General features: G+C 38.5%; 1 protein-coding gene across 1 annotated transcript in view; it reads right to left on the bottom strand.

The window, feature by feature from the left end:
- Positions 1-15,441, bottom strand: part of Sbf (SET domain binding factor) — an 851,001-nt gene extending 835,560 nt beyond the window's left edge. Inside the window, exon 1 of the mRNA XM_067143032.2 lies at positions 15,311-15,441. Coding sequence (XP_066999133.1) covers positions 15,311-15,365 — 55 coding nt within the window. The 5' untranslated portion in view covers positions 15,366-15,441. The remainder of the gene's footprint in view (positions 1-15,310) is intronic.
- Between the last annotated feature and the right edge of the window lie 248 nt (positions 15,442-15,689).

Here is a 15,689-nt window from a genome sequence, read left to right as displayed (position 1 = left end):
GGGTTCCATTATAAACTGTGTAATATAAAGCGTTATCATGAACCAGGTTTGAACTGTGTATGTTTAAGATGTGGTGCACACTGTACTAGGTACCATGTTTTAAATTGTAAACAGCGATCAGAATCACTGGTGAAATTTTGCAACGAAGACTAATGATTTATATAGTAATTCTTTGCACACTGTGTGCGTTAAATAAAATTATTATATTTATTAAGTCATTTTTTTGTCATTTTCCTAAGTCTTTTATTTTTAAGTTATTTTCTCACTTTTCAAGTCATCATTATGTCATTTTGTGGAATTTATTAGAATATCTTATACATTTTGAGACATTTTCTCACATTCTTAATGGTTTACGATGCATTTTTTTTAGTATGGTAGTGGATATTAACGGAACTGAAAGCGAGGATGAATACGAAGACATCAGAATCTTCACAATTTTGTTCAACCCTTATTTCTTGGAATATCCACATTCTAGGGGACATGCCTGCACTTGCAACTAATCCAGAAGCGATGTTGAAATAAAGGGGCTGGGAAGACAGACAACAGTAGGCCGAGTAATGGCAGCCTGGTGAAGTACCTCAGTACAACCATATGTATGCTAAGTAGATTTGTGTTACCGGCCGGAATTGTTTTTCGAGTGTATTTAAAATGCCAAAGTTAAAGCCATCTACGGCTGTTCATTTCAAACAAATAATTTTGGAATTCGGAGAGGATATTTTTTTCACCAATGGTGAAATTCTTTTCTGCAAAATATGTGAACTGAAAATGGCAGGAGATAGGAGATTTACCATTCAGCAACATATCGGTCAAGAGAAGCACATACATGGAGTCAAAAAATATTAGCAAACGAAACGTTTCTCAACTGTTACTCTCACAGTCATCCTCTGATGGTGGTACTTCCTCTGTGTTTTGTAAAGACTTGTGTTAAGCTTTGGTTTCTTCAAACATTCTACTCTGGAAATTGAACAATATTAAACTGAGAGATTTCTTGGAAAGGTATATGGGCCATGAAATTCCAGATGAGTCTACTCTGAGAAAGAACTATGTATCCCAATGCTATAACGACACAATAAGGAATATCAGAAAAGTCTGCGGAAACAAGATATTTGTTTCAGTCGATCGAACCAGTGATGTAGAGGACTGTTACATTACCAATGTTATCATGGGTACGTTACAAGTAAATTTTTGCTCACAACTGAAGTTTTGCAATCTGTGAACCATTCTACAATATGTCGCCTCTTCGATAAATCGACGGGACTACTGTGGCCTCAGGGTGTAAGGTATGATTATGTTCTGCTCTTTGTGACTGATGCAGTGCCTTACATAGTTAAAGCTGCCAATGCAATCAAAGCATTTTACTCAAAAATGGTACACGTAACCTGCCTAGCTCACGCTTTTGACAGAGTGGCCGAAGAAGTCAGATCGAATTTCCCTGCAGTTGACAAGCTTGTGTACCTAACTAAGAAGATATTTACTACATCACGCATGGAACTTTTCAGATCCCAAGTACCCGACATTCCATTACCACTGCAGCCTTGCATCACACGGTGGGGTACGTGGATCGATGCCTGTATTTACTACTGTGACCACTTTCAGACAGTGAACCATGTAATAGATTCTTTTGACGTAAAAGATGCCAAGGCCATTCAAATGGCTCAAGAATTGTTTTCAGATACGCAAATGGAGGGAAAACTATCGTGCATCAAAGCAAATTTCAGTTCCTTGTCATCAATTATTACACGTCTTCAGCAGAGAGGCGTGGCTCTACAAAAAAATGATCAATTTAGTCAGAACAGCCACAGACGAATTAAAATGCATTTGTGGCGATTCTGGTGTGGCAGTGTCCAAATGAAACGTGTTCTTCACAAAAAAACTCAGTTTTAATGTTTTGTGCTCCATCTCTCGGATTTTGGCGGCCGAAGATTTCAGCATTATTGGCATTGAAGAAGAACTTAGAGTCAGTGATTTAGTGCATTTCAAGTATGCTCCAATAGCATCCGAAGACGTTGAAAAGAGCTTTTCAAAGTACAAAAACGAGCTGGTTGACAATCATCGTTCTTTTTCCTGTGTGAATCTACGAATAGTCACAGGCATCTACTGTAACGCGGAGTGAGGTAAGCCTGTATTGAATCAAGGTGTAGTAAAGCTAATGCAGTGAACTCGCAGTTGCGATCAGCAGTATTCTGTAAGAAGGAAGTCGGCTCCCAGACGAAACTATCTTTACGTCGGTCTGTTTTCAGACCAACTTTGCTTTACGGGAGCGAAAGCTGGGTGGACTCAGGATATCTTATTCATAAGTTACAAGTAACAGACATGAAAGTAGCAAGAACGATTGCTGGTACAAACAGGTAGGAACAATGGCAGGATGGTACTCGGAATGAGGAGATAAAGGCTAATTTAGGAATGAACTCGATGGATGATGCTGTACGCATAAACCGGCTTCGGTGGTGGGGTCATGTGAGGCGAATGGAGGAGGATAGGTTACCTAGGAGAATAATGGACACTGTTATGGAGGGTAAGAGAAGTAGAGGTAGACCAAGACGACGATGTCTAGACTCGGTTTCTAACGATTTAAAGATAAGAGGTATAGAACTAAATGAGGCCACAACACTAGTTGCAAATCGAGGATTGTGGCGACGTTTAGTAAATTCTCAGAGGCTTGCAGACTGAACGCTGAAAGGCATAACAGTTTATAATGATAATGAATGAATGATATTATGAACGATTATATTGATATGTTTTCTCAAATTAGATGTACACAAAATAAGATCAGTTTCAATTATGTAGCTTCCAATAGCTACCTACCATAATATATATTTTTAAAATAACTAATCATAAACAATTATATTTGAAATATCTTCTCTGGAAATAGGTGAAATTGCCCTAAATAGTCTCAGTAGTTTCATTATCAGATTGCAATTATAGTTTACCATCTCATAAAATTCAATCATTTTATTACATGTTAGGAAGGAATAGGATGGACGAAATTTCTAAATCCACATTAGTTGTAGAATGTCATAAAGAAGACACCAAGATCTTATTTCCTATCAACATCCCGTTATATTAGCTTTATTCAGTCTAAACCAAACAAATAATATGTAATTCTCTTTGAAATTGCCATATGAGTGATGATCATGGGTTATTGGAATTATTTTTGATGATCCAATATCTGTCATTAGCTCCCAAGTTTACTGCCAAGTTGCCATTTACCACGTGATACGGATTATTCAATGCTTAAACATCATTACCACTCAATCTATCATTGATCCACATTTGCGTTACTTAACTATACATTATTTGAGCACTTATGAAAATCCTTCCTCAGACGTCTTCACATTTATCATAATTCATCGATTCTTTCCTTTATACAACATTATTCCATCATTTCACATTTCCTTTCTCATATTTCCTTCATATATTTACACTGCACCATATGCCAGTATTACCGTATTTATTTAATCTTATATAACGCACAAATCAATTCATTTCTCATTTAACCAAAATATCACTCCCTGGATCAACAACTCACTCATGTTTCTAGCAGTATGCATCTTACTTCTTCATATTTATTCATATTTAACCTGTACTGACTTATAATTGGCACTAAATGGTCAATATTTACGAACTTGGTAACCTACGACTTGATATTAACATGTATCTAATCAATACATACATACATAATTCATTATAGACTGTTATGCCTTTCAGCGTTCAGTTACTAAACGTTGCCACAATCCTCAATTTGTAACTAGTGTTGTGGTCTCTTTTAGTTCTATAGCTCTTAACTTTAAATCGTTAGAAACCGAGTCTAACCATAGTCGTCTTGGTCTACCTCTATTTCTCTTACCCTCCATAACAGAGTCCATTATTTTCCTAGGTAGCCTATCTTCCTCCATTCGCCTCACATGACTCCACCACCAAAGCCGGTTTATGCGTACAGCTTCATCCAACGAGTTCATTCCTAAATTAGCCTTTATATCCTCATTCCAAATACCCTTCTGCCATTGTTCCCACCCGTTTGTACAAGCAATCATTATTGCTACTTTCATGTCTGTTACTTCTAACTTATGAATAAGATATCCTGAGTCCACCCAGCTTTCATGCCCGTAAAGCAAAGTTGGTCAGAAAACAGACCGATGGAAAGATAGTTTCGTCCGGGAGCTGACTTCCTTCTTACAGAATACTGTTGATCGCAACTGTGAGCTCACTGCATTAGCTTTACGACACCTCGATTCAATCTCACTTACTGTATTACCATCCTGAGGGAACACACAACCTAAATACTTGAAATTATCGACCTGCTCTAGCTTTGTATCACCAATCTGACAATTAATTCTGTTGAATTTCTTACCTACTGACATCAATTTAGTCTTCGAGAGGCTAATTTCCATACCATACTCATTGCACATATTTTCAAGTTCCAAGATAATAGACTGGAGGCTTTCGGCACAATCTGCCATTAAGACCAAGTCGTCAGCACAGGCCAGACTGCTTACTACATTTCCACCTAACTGAATCCCTCCCTGCCACTTTATCCCTTTCAGCAGATGATCCATATAAACTACGAACAGCAAAGGTGAAAGATTACAGCCTTGTCTAACCCCTGTAAGTACCCTGAACCAAGAACTCATTCTACCATCAATTCTCACTGAAGCACAATTGTCAACATAAATGCCTTTGATTGATTTTAATAATCTACCCCTAATTCCATAGTCCCCCAGTATAGCGAACATCTTTTCCCTCGGTACCCTGTCATATGCTTTCTCTAGATCTACGAAACACAAACTGCCTATTCAATCTAATCAATATACACAAAAGCTTAGATAAAACAGCATAAAGCAATCACATACGTAGATGGTTTGAAAAGTTCTCGGAATGTACTTACCTCGGTGGAACTGCTTTTATTTTTCAACATAGTCTCCCTGTAGCGATGTTCCAATGCCTTGATCCCATCTTGAAAATGAGATTCCTCCAGGCCTGCAAAATACCTCTCCAATTCAGATGTCAGTTCTTCCCTTGTAGAAAATATCCGTCCACCGAGGAAAATTTTCAGCTTGGGGAATAGATGAAAGTCTGATGGTGCCAAATCAGGTGAATAAGTTGGATGTGGCAACAATATTCGTACCTCAGTTCAGGAAGTTTTGCCATGGCAACAACACTTGTGTGCGGCGGAGCGTTGTCCTGATGAAAGATGACCTTTTTCCTTGCCAAACTAGGCCTTGTTTCGCGTATCTTTTCCTGTAGTTGGTCTAGGAGGTTTGCATAGTATTGCCCCGTAATTGTTTGGCCAGTAGAAAGATAATCTATTAGCAGAATGCCTTTTGTATCCCAGAAAACTGGGCCGAACGCACTGCCTTTGCTTTCTTTGGTGGTGGTGAATCAGTATATTTCCACTGCTTTGACTGCTGTTTTGTCTCTGAGGTATAGTAGTGGACCCAAGTTTCATCTGTAGTCACAAACTGACGCAAAAAATCTTGTTGGTTGCACTGAAAATGGGCCAGACATTGTTCAGACATTTCCAATCTGGTGCGTTTATTGTCCAATGTCAAGAGCCGCGGCATCCATCTTGCGGATAATTTTTTCATACCCAATTCTTCGGTTAAAATATAATATACCCATTCGGAAGACATCCCTACAGCTTTAGCAATCTCCTGCACTTTCAGGGATCCTCCATGACCATTTTATGCACTTTTGCGATAAATTCTGGGTTCGTTACACTTTTTGACCGTCCACTAGGCGGATCATCATCCAAGCTCTCCCGACCAAATTTAAACTCGCTGATCCACTTGACAACAGTTGAAAATGAAGGAGCAGAGTCCCCCAGTGTGTTCTGAAAGTTGGCATGAATTTCCTTTGCTTTCATACCTTTCTTTACAAAGTATTTAATCACTGCTCGAATCTCAGTAATTTCCATTGTCACAAATCACTATGCGGGAACAACAACAAAGAGTCGTCACTACCACACTCCTGCAGCTAGAGTACTGACGCGCCACGTTCACTCACAGATGTGTGATTATTGCGTAGGAACCTCGTTGCTCTAGCACTGACATCTAGCGGTGATTCCGAGAACTTTTCAAACCGTCCTCGTAGTTAAATCTTTTTGACTTTACCAACTAATGTTAGTAAACGACGTATGAGTTGGAGGGAGGGGGAGAGGTAGTGTGCGATGGCGGGGGGGGGAGTTAAAAGGACGTTAAACTTAAAATGAGTTTAAAATACTATCTATGAGCTAAAATGCCTTTGGTGTCATTTTAGGTCCCGAAGGCTTGATAAAATCACTTGTTTAAAAAAAAACTAAAAAATTGCTGTTGCAATCCTGAAGGAATGTTTTTTTGCTGAAATATGCTTCTTTATTTCTAGTTTTCTTCCTCGTCACTTTGTACTGTACTAAAAAGGCTGATCCTCTTGTTTATCCTTTTCTAAGTGAAAAGGTTGGTTGAATTAATAATTGTATTCATAAACATATCAGGTTGGATAGCTTGTTGTACGATCCCTGTCCAATTCACTCCTTTACCTCCCGTAATTACAGGTATGGGTCTGACTCTACTGTCCTCGACCTTGTGTAATAGCAGTGTGATGTAAATCCCAGATGACTGAGCTGATAACCAAGGGAGGACCAGTACAGCAGAGGATGTAGCAGAACGAACAGCAATCCCGGCAGCAGACAGACGCAGAATAAGATAAGTTTCTCAATATGTTTTCAGATCATTTTATGTTTTTCTTCGTAGAAGGTAGTTATCAATTTATTAATTTCGGAAGGAATAGTTTGTTATATCTTCGTGATTTGCATGATTGATTGATAACATACCACAGTTCCGGTTTTGTTGCTACCAAACGTACGACATAGGGCCAGTTCTACCACCTACTGGTAATGTAGCGCGTAACTTGCCCCCCGCATTCGACCACTCCCAGGTAGGGCTATCGGCGGCATAAATCGTCATTATCCGGCGCGTAATTTATCAGCCACTTCGAGGGCCCGATAAGACTTTACCTGCCGGGCAAGTTTTGAGAGCTAAATATTATTAGCTGTATTTCTGGTGACACACAACCCAAATTAGCTTAGTATACTGAAGAAAGCATTATACTCTAACAGTGATCGATATTGTATTGCAGGATTTTGAACATTTATGCTTCCCTTGTGTTGCAATGGTCACACCAGCCTCTCGCATTGATAGCATAAGGAACACATTCTATACGTCAAGCTTGCGTAAAGAAACTCTTAAAGGATATAAAATCAAAACATATTTGGAAATAATTTCAAATGGGATTTAATTTTCTACTTTTTCAGTTTTCGGACACCAAGTATAGCTTAGTCCTATGTACCGCAATTTCTCAAGCTTCCTCGTAGCGTAATGGCTAACGCGCTCAGTTCATAATGCGAGGTCTGCAGGTTCGAGTCTTCATTATGACGAATCTTTTTTAAATTTCATTATTAGCGTTGTATTAATCTGTATGGCTCTTTACATACGTTGTTTTGTTAATAATATATTTCATTGAAATGTTTAATCACAATATTATGTCTACTAGGAAAATACTTTATATGTGTGCTACTTATAGAAAGTGATGTTACGATTAATATAGCATATAAGACTGTCGCCCTGGTAGCAGATTCCCTATCGGTTGTTTACACTGTCTTCTTGTAAATTATTTCGAGGAAATTGGAAACTACTCCATTCCCGAATTCCTCTTCCTATGATGGATATTTACCCCGATTAGTTCTCTAACAGTACCTTCCAACTTTATCTTCATAAAGTTAAACATTAGAATGAAATGCATTATCAATAAATGGAAGCACGTGGAACTAAACGAGGTCACAGAGCTAGCTGCAAATAGACCATCGTGGAGATACTTAATTCACAGAAGCCTGTAGATAGAATGCTCAAAGGCAGTAAGTCCGTAAGGAACATGTGGGTGTATATACGTATATGGAAGCACGTGAAAAAGCATTAAGAACAACTGCAGGGAACGAAAATATTTTTTTTAACATAAATTAGAAAGACAATGAAAACCTGCGTACCTTCTATTACGGAGCGAGCGACTTGACCAATCTACTACGAGAGTACTTTCCAAAAACGCTGCCTTACGTGACAGGTTATAACTGGCATAAGAAAATGTAATCAGGAGATTTTAATCCCAATTAGGTATTGATTTTGAAGCTCATAGATTAAAATCACGAAAGCCTGACATAAGTCGTTGTCCATAACTCTTAAGACTCCCCTTATCAGGCTTTTTGATTATAATCAACAGATGCTAGCAAGGGAAAATAAGACAATCGAAATGAACTTCATACATCTGATGATAGATAGCACCACACTCGAAAGCGAGAAATCGCTGAAAATCAGTCTAGCCAACTCCGTATATCGGTGTCTAGCTCCGGGTAGCTACCCAGCACTTGCGCGGAGGTGGTTGCACGCAAGGCAAAGTACCAGCTGATTTACACCCCCAGGTAGTTTACTTCCCGGGCAGCTACCAGCCACTTTACCAGCAGATGGTAGAACCGGCCCATAGGTGATTAAAAAGCACCTTTGGATGAACATACTTTTTATAAACTTCATTAACCCAATGATTCATCCAATAATTTGATGAAGATCCAATTTTCACTTTGGACAATTTTAGTTAGATGTGACAATTATTATTGTATTCATGCAATAAATTTCGGCTTTATTTATCATACACATTTTAAACCCATGTATACACACCATCTTAAGAAAAAATTTTACAAAACTTTTTTTAGAATAAGATCATTTTGTATTGTATCAAGTTCATATGTTTTACTCAAACAAGGCCTTGGACTTGACCTTAAGATTGTCAATAGGCTGAAGATGCCTAAAGAGGGTGAAAGATGTACCTGTAAAGTGTATGTAATTCATGTAGAATTTAATCACTATAAACTGAATTGTATTGAGTAGGTGGATACAGTAAATTTTATTCTTGAAAGAATTTTACTAAGTGGTACGTTCCGAGCTGTCAGTCGAGAAATGGCGTGGAATAACATTAGTAGACGAATAAGTTTGAGTGGTGTTTTTAAAATAAGTATCTCTTATTAATACCTCTTAACAGATGTTCTAAATCCGGAATCTACAGATTCAAGTGTAATGAGTGCAGCTCTTCATACGTGGGTCAAACAGGATGTAGTTTTAAGACCAGATATTTGGAACACGTCAACGCAATAAAAGTTTTCCGCCCTAGGCCACCATATTCACGACTAATCATGAGTTCACCAACACTGAACGTGATTTAGAGATCCTTCAAATAGCAAAGAAGGGGCCCATCATGAATATTATTGAAAATTGTTTTATTCATTGCGATCAATACTTCAATCCAAATTATTACTTTAATGAAATTTCCGAGAGACCCAATATTCTATTTGATTTCTTAATTGGCTAATAAATATTAGACTTCCAAAAAACAACTCAATCTTTCAAATCATTCGCAATACACATCCCCAGCAGTTACCCCCACTACCTCATCCTTCCGCTCCCCACCTTAGCTCCCCTGTAGTTGCTCCACCTCCACCCCTCCTCTCCTCCCCTTCTCCAAGTTTCTTACCCTTCTCATCACGTCCTTCAGTCCAGCTCCATCTGTTGGTTCAACAGGCTGCTCAAGGTAAGCTCGTTTCTAGTCATTTCTACTATTTCTTTCCTTTTGACTTTTTGCCTAATTCGGCTTTTAATTTCTTTTTCAGGTTCCAAGCCATATATTGAAGTGGGAATTGTAAAAATTAGACCTTCATATGACTGTTCGTCTTTTCGGAACCACCTAAACTACAGACCAAACAAGTGTCAACTTCACATAGACAATTCGATATAAAATTCCACAGTTTATATTTAACAAGACACACATGCTTCAAGCTGGACTATACATATGTGTATAAAACAACTAAGTCATCATAAATTTTAATGAAGTTTATATTAGAGTATTCAACATCTCCTCATACCATAAGTTTTAATTGATTTAACATTCATCTATTCAGGGGTTATAATGTGTTTTAAATTGTTTCAAGATGGTTTGTGATTGCCCAATTTAACTCTATGGGTGATGCCATGATATAAGCACTGAAACTAGTACCTGATGTAAACGACATGTGATTAATTCACACTAATAAACGTCATTGTATTGAATAGGTGGACCCTTAATAATTTCAATTTTATTGTAATCCCACTTCAATACAGATAAAGATGAAATTTTTAACTATCAATTGTGTTTTTAAATGTAGGAAAAAACACAACATGAAGATGAAGTTGGAATTCAAGAGCACAAATTGGGGAAAATATCCGTTTATAGGTAGGGGAGTTAGGGATTGGAATAATTTACCAAGGGAGATTTTCAATAAATTTCCAAATTCTCTGCAATCATTTAAGAAAAAGCTAGGAAAACAACAGATAGGGAATCTGCCACCTAGGCGACTGCCCTAAATGCAGATCAATGCTGACTGATTGATAAAAACTGTACATATAACTTGGAGCCAATGTTTGTACCAATGAAATTAAAATCCAGTGTACCGAGCTCGATAGCTGCAGTCGCTTAAGTGCGGCCAGTATCCAGTATTCAGAAGATAGAAGGTTCAAACACCACTGTCAGCAGCCCTGAAGATGGTTTTCCATGGTTTCCCATTTTCACACCAGGCAAATGCAGGGGCTGTACCTTAATTAAAGCCACAGCCACTTCCTTCCCACTCCTAGCCCTTTCCTACCCCATCATCGTCACAAGACCTACCTGTGTCAGTGCAACATAAAACAACTTGTAAAAAAAAAATCCAGTGTTACAATTATATTTTCTCTAGTCTGCAAAAACTAAACTGTGCCTATATTCTGCGTGCAACACTGTGGAGCCATTCTTCCTTTTGTATGGTGATCATAGTTTCTTTGATAATCAATGAGGAAGAGAACTGGTCGGTTCTCGAAACATGTTCAGTGTAGTGGTGGTGGTGGTAGTGATTATTGTTTTAAGAGGAAGTACAACTAGGCAACCATCCTCTATATAACACTAATCAAGAGGGAAAAATGGAAGGGATCCGACACTTCAAAAAATGAAGATATCAGCCAAAGGAAGACAAGGGCCATGAAGGGCATGAAAATGAAAGACTCCCTAGCCCTCACAAACCTAATAGCGTCGAGGTCAGAAAAGAACAAGAGTTGACCAAGAGAGGTTGGATAGGATAGATGAAAGTGAGGAACCTACCACAAGTAGAAGCAATGCCAGGACTCAGCTTAGGGCCCCGTGGTCACCAATCCAAGCTCCAAAGTTCAGAGTCCTTGGGGCCATGTTCAATGTAATATGTAATAAGTAAGTTGTACATATATAATTGCGTACGGTATGTAATTGTATTGAAAAGGAAGACCGGTAGAAAATTCAATATATACACCATAATTTTTATAACATTATAATGGATTTGAAATAGTACAAATCTTATGTAGAATACCCTGTAGAGGAGAGATGTGTTCACTGCGACACCCAGGGACCCACCCACCATCCCACATTTTCTTTCATAACCTAATTCAATTTAGCTCAGGCCATTATTCACTGCTCGAGCACACTGTAGCACTTCCATTGGCTGAGATAAAATCAGACATGACGTCATTTCCACCAGTCATATGAAATGCATTCCGTTACCAACCCATGCACAATAAAAAGACAACTAAATGCAACCTGTAATGCAATATACAATTTTTTTTTTTTTTTTTTTTTAAATTGTCATTAGTTGCAAGTAACGAACCGCTATGCCAGTGTCAGCTTTTTGCCACTGTCCAACAGAGAATGCTCAGCCATCACAGAACAGAATGCTAGGGGCCTAAAAGCCACTTAGCAGCCCTAGCTAGTGGCTTACACCCCCAGACCCCCTTTGCTTGATCACAGTCTAATGGTTCTGTCACTAACTGAACCTAATCAATCCACACCAATGGTTTTGTGGCTACCGGACCTAACCCATCCAGACCAATGGTTTTGTCACAAGCTGGACCTAACAAATCCAGATCAATGGCTTGGTCACTAGCCATAATGAGAAATGAACTCAGCTTTCCACTATCCAACATAGAATGCGCTACTGCCATACGAAATGCTAGAGGCATAACAGCAACTTCACGGCCCTAACCTGGAGGTGGTGGTTTATGCTCCCAGACCCCCTTTCGTTGATCACATTCCACTGGTTCTGTCACTAACCAGAGCTAATCAATCCAGACGAATGGTTTTGTCACTAGCCACCAATGGCTTTGTCACTAGCCAGCATGATAAGTTAATTCAGCTTTTTGCCACTGTCCAACATACAACTAACTGTTACTGCCGTATGGAACACTAGAAGCCTCAAAGCCGCTTTGCAGCCCTAACCTGGAAGCTTGCGCCCCCAAACTCCCTTTGCTTGATCACAGTTCAAAAACTCCACTAGTATGAAAGTTCAAAAGTAGTGCCGCCGCACGTAACAATGTACCACTAGTACTTAAGGTCAAGAGTTGGCACCCTTGAGCACCACACGATCACGTCCACTGGGAGAAAGAAACAAATGACAATGCATTCGCGCCTAAATGTCTGCTTTACAAAGGAAATGAATATGTCCTATTCAATACATACACATCTCCATCATGAGATGGAGTAATGATAGTCAAACATGTTTCAACTCGTTTGAGCCATTTTCAGTTTAAAAATGGGTTAAAGTTATTTACATAATAGATGCTGAAAAATGTGTTAAAACATACTGAAGGAAAGAAAGAAAAACAAAAGAGACATGATGGAATTAAAGCAATTCAATACATATACATTTCCATCATTACATGGAGTAATAAGCAACTTGTTTGAGACATATACTGTAAGTGTCTGGTAAGACCCCCAACTAGAGTATGATTCCAGTGTATGGGACCCTCACCAGGATTACCTGATTCGAGAGCTGGAAAAAATCTAAAGAAACTCTCAAACAAGTTACCTACATGGATGACAATGGAGGGAGGGAGGATTCGGAAAGTAGAGAAATTTAAATATGTGGGAGAGTGGATATATAACAACCTGTCAGAGAAAGAGGTACTGATATCTATTATCAACAGAATGAACTTGGCATACAAGCTAAGTATGAACACCTACTGTATAACACGAAGAATATCTCAATCAATGCAAAACTCAGGACGTTACCAGACAGTGATCCGCCCAGAAGCCTTATATGCAGCTGAATGTTTGAACCTGATAAAGGCAGGACTGGTCAAGAAGTTAGAACTGGTGGAGCAAAAAATTCTAAGGAAGATACTGGAAGCCCAAAGAACAGAGGATGGAAAGCAAACCAAGAACTGTACCGCAAGATAGAAAAGATCTCAGGCACCATCAGGAAGAGGAGAGCCATGCTCTTTAGACACATCTGCAGAATGGACCCGGGAAGACTGACCAACCAGATAGTAAGGTTTTCTGAGACCAGGAAAATGTGGTACGCTGGCATCAGGAAGTGAAGAAGGACTTGACAGAAATGGGAATACAAGGATCAGAAATAAGCAACAGGGAAACTTACAAGTCAAAAATAAAGAACACAAAGAGTTTCCAAGAAAAAGTTAGTCTGCGGACCCAAACACCATGGACGGAAGAGACAAGGTTGCAGAGTGAAAGAATGAAGGATTTCTGGGCACAAAGCAAAGCCCAGAAGCAGCTGAAATTGAATTAATGTGGTCCACAGTTGGCCAAAAAGAAAGAAAGAAGAATAGGAGAACATATTCAATTTCCTTTGTAAAGTGAAAACCGTCAATACGGAATGATTCTAATATTTTGTAACATAAATGTCTGCGCTGAAAGACTGCTGCAGTAACTGAACTTTTGCCGGCAACCTATTCATAGCCCTGTTTCAAGGGATTCCGTTAGGTAATGCCACTTTTAAAGTCTTCTTTTCCGTCTTCAATAAAGTTTGGATTGGGTTGTGGGTCGAAAACTTCTGTCTGCTGCTTTTTCTCCACATCTTTCACCTTCCCAGATCTGCTTTAATCTACTCCAACTGCCTCATTCTAGGTCTTTTTCTGGGTCTTGTACCTTTTACTTTCGTTTTAAATACTTGCCTTGGTGTTCTCATTTCCTCCATTCATTACAGGTAACATCTTCAAGATGACTGTTCAATCCTTTCACTGAAATTGTTTATTTTTAGTTTATTCTAAAAGCACTCTGCTACTGATATTATAGTTATTCTCCTGTCTTCTGACATTCCATATCTTCAAACTTCCTCATTATTTCAAAGGCTGGTCATTCATTCTCACACACCATCTATTCCATTCCTCTCCTTTCTTGTTACTACAACAATCTTGCTTTTCTCTTTAATCATTTTCATTCCCCAATCTTCAATTCCTTCACTCCACACATCAATGTGGTCTTGTATTTGTCCACTATTAACACATCATCAGTAAACAACCATGCTCTTAGTTTTTCTTCTATAATCCTTAGCTGAACAATTACCTCAAAATCATATGAATCCCCAGGTAGTGTCCTTGTTCTACTTTTATCCTTTAAGATTTCAGAGTAGAATTGCAATTCAACATGGCACAGCTAAGTTCCTGAAGATTCAATGATACATCCTGCTAAGAAGTTAATACTTTATGCAATACAACTGTAATAGAGTAACAGGCTATTGCTAGATTCAATTTCTACCCCCAGACAAAGAAACTAAATTAACAGAAATCCTTATTTTCATTCCATTCACTGTTTGCAATTTGTTAAATTTCAAGAAATAATACAGTATATCATAAGAAAAACTATACAACTAAGCTCACAATTAATTTGAAACTGGTAACTTACCCCACTCTTTCCAATTCCTGACACTAATATGCAAGATCATTTCACAAATATTACTCCCTCTGAAACCCATGCTATTAAAAAGCACTCACACCATCCTTCAATGCATAGTACTGACATCTGCCCAGTCCCTTTGTAGAAAACATACATTATTCTTGGGAAAATATGGTCAGTGTGCCCTGACAGAAAAACAATAAGTCGACGAAACTGAACGGAATTCCCCAATAACTACAATTTACAAAATTACTCACGTTCACAACATAAAGAACCTGACTTCACACAATCTCAACAGACCGTGCCTCCGGTAACCTTTAACCTGGACTACGATATTTAGGTTATTTTTTTAATCTCTTAAAACGATAGCTTCAAAATATCAATAACAAGTCATATGCAATATGAAAGGGTCATCTACTTAATACTGAAACTAATTCATACTACGCTCTACGTAAGTTGACATTTAAAACCACCTTACATGCTACCGAAGTCGTCTTAAAATAAACCTGACAGCATCACCAGTTTTGACAGTTAACACAATGCTTGTCAGAGTGTCTAATGATTTACTTACGTTCCTTTTCATGATCATAACCCACTATCACAAAATAATCCGCCAACCGGGACATCGCAAGCACAAATACTGATGTTTTCCTTGCATTGATTCAAGTTTGTAATCTCCACACGGCTGCCATTTTCACATTTTCCCAGACAACCAATAACATCAAGGCCTCTCTGATCATCACTTCCTATCCCATGCAGAACTCGCAGGGTCTGCTTGGCTAACATCCTTCATTTCAATGGGTCCCTACAAATCATCACAAAGCCTTAGTTTTATATTTCGCCTGCGGCTGTTCAGGAGAGGTTTACTGTAGCACTCTTTAAATAAAAAACAAACGAGCGAGAAAGTAAACATTTACAACGGACTCGAAGAAAACATGTAACTTGGCCAC

Source organism: Anabrus simplex, chromosome 3 (genome assembly GCF_040414725.1).
Source record: "Anabrus simplex isolate iqAnaSimp1 chromosome 3, ASM4041472v1, whole genome shotgun sequence".
Lineage (NCBI taxonomy): Eukaryota > Metazoa > Arthropoda > Insecta > Orthoptera > Tettigoniidae > Anabrus > Anabrus simplex.
The sequence above is the reverse complement of the archived record's forward strand: the minus strand, read 5'-3'. Positions and strand labels throughout refer to the sequence as shown.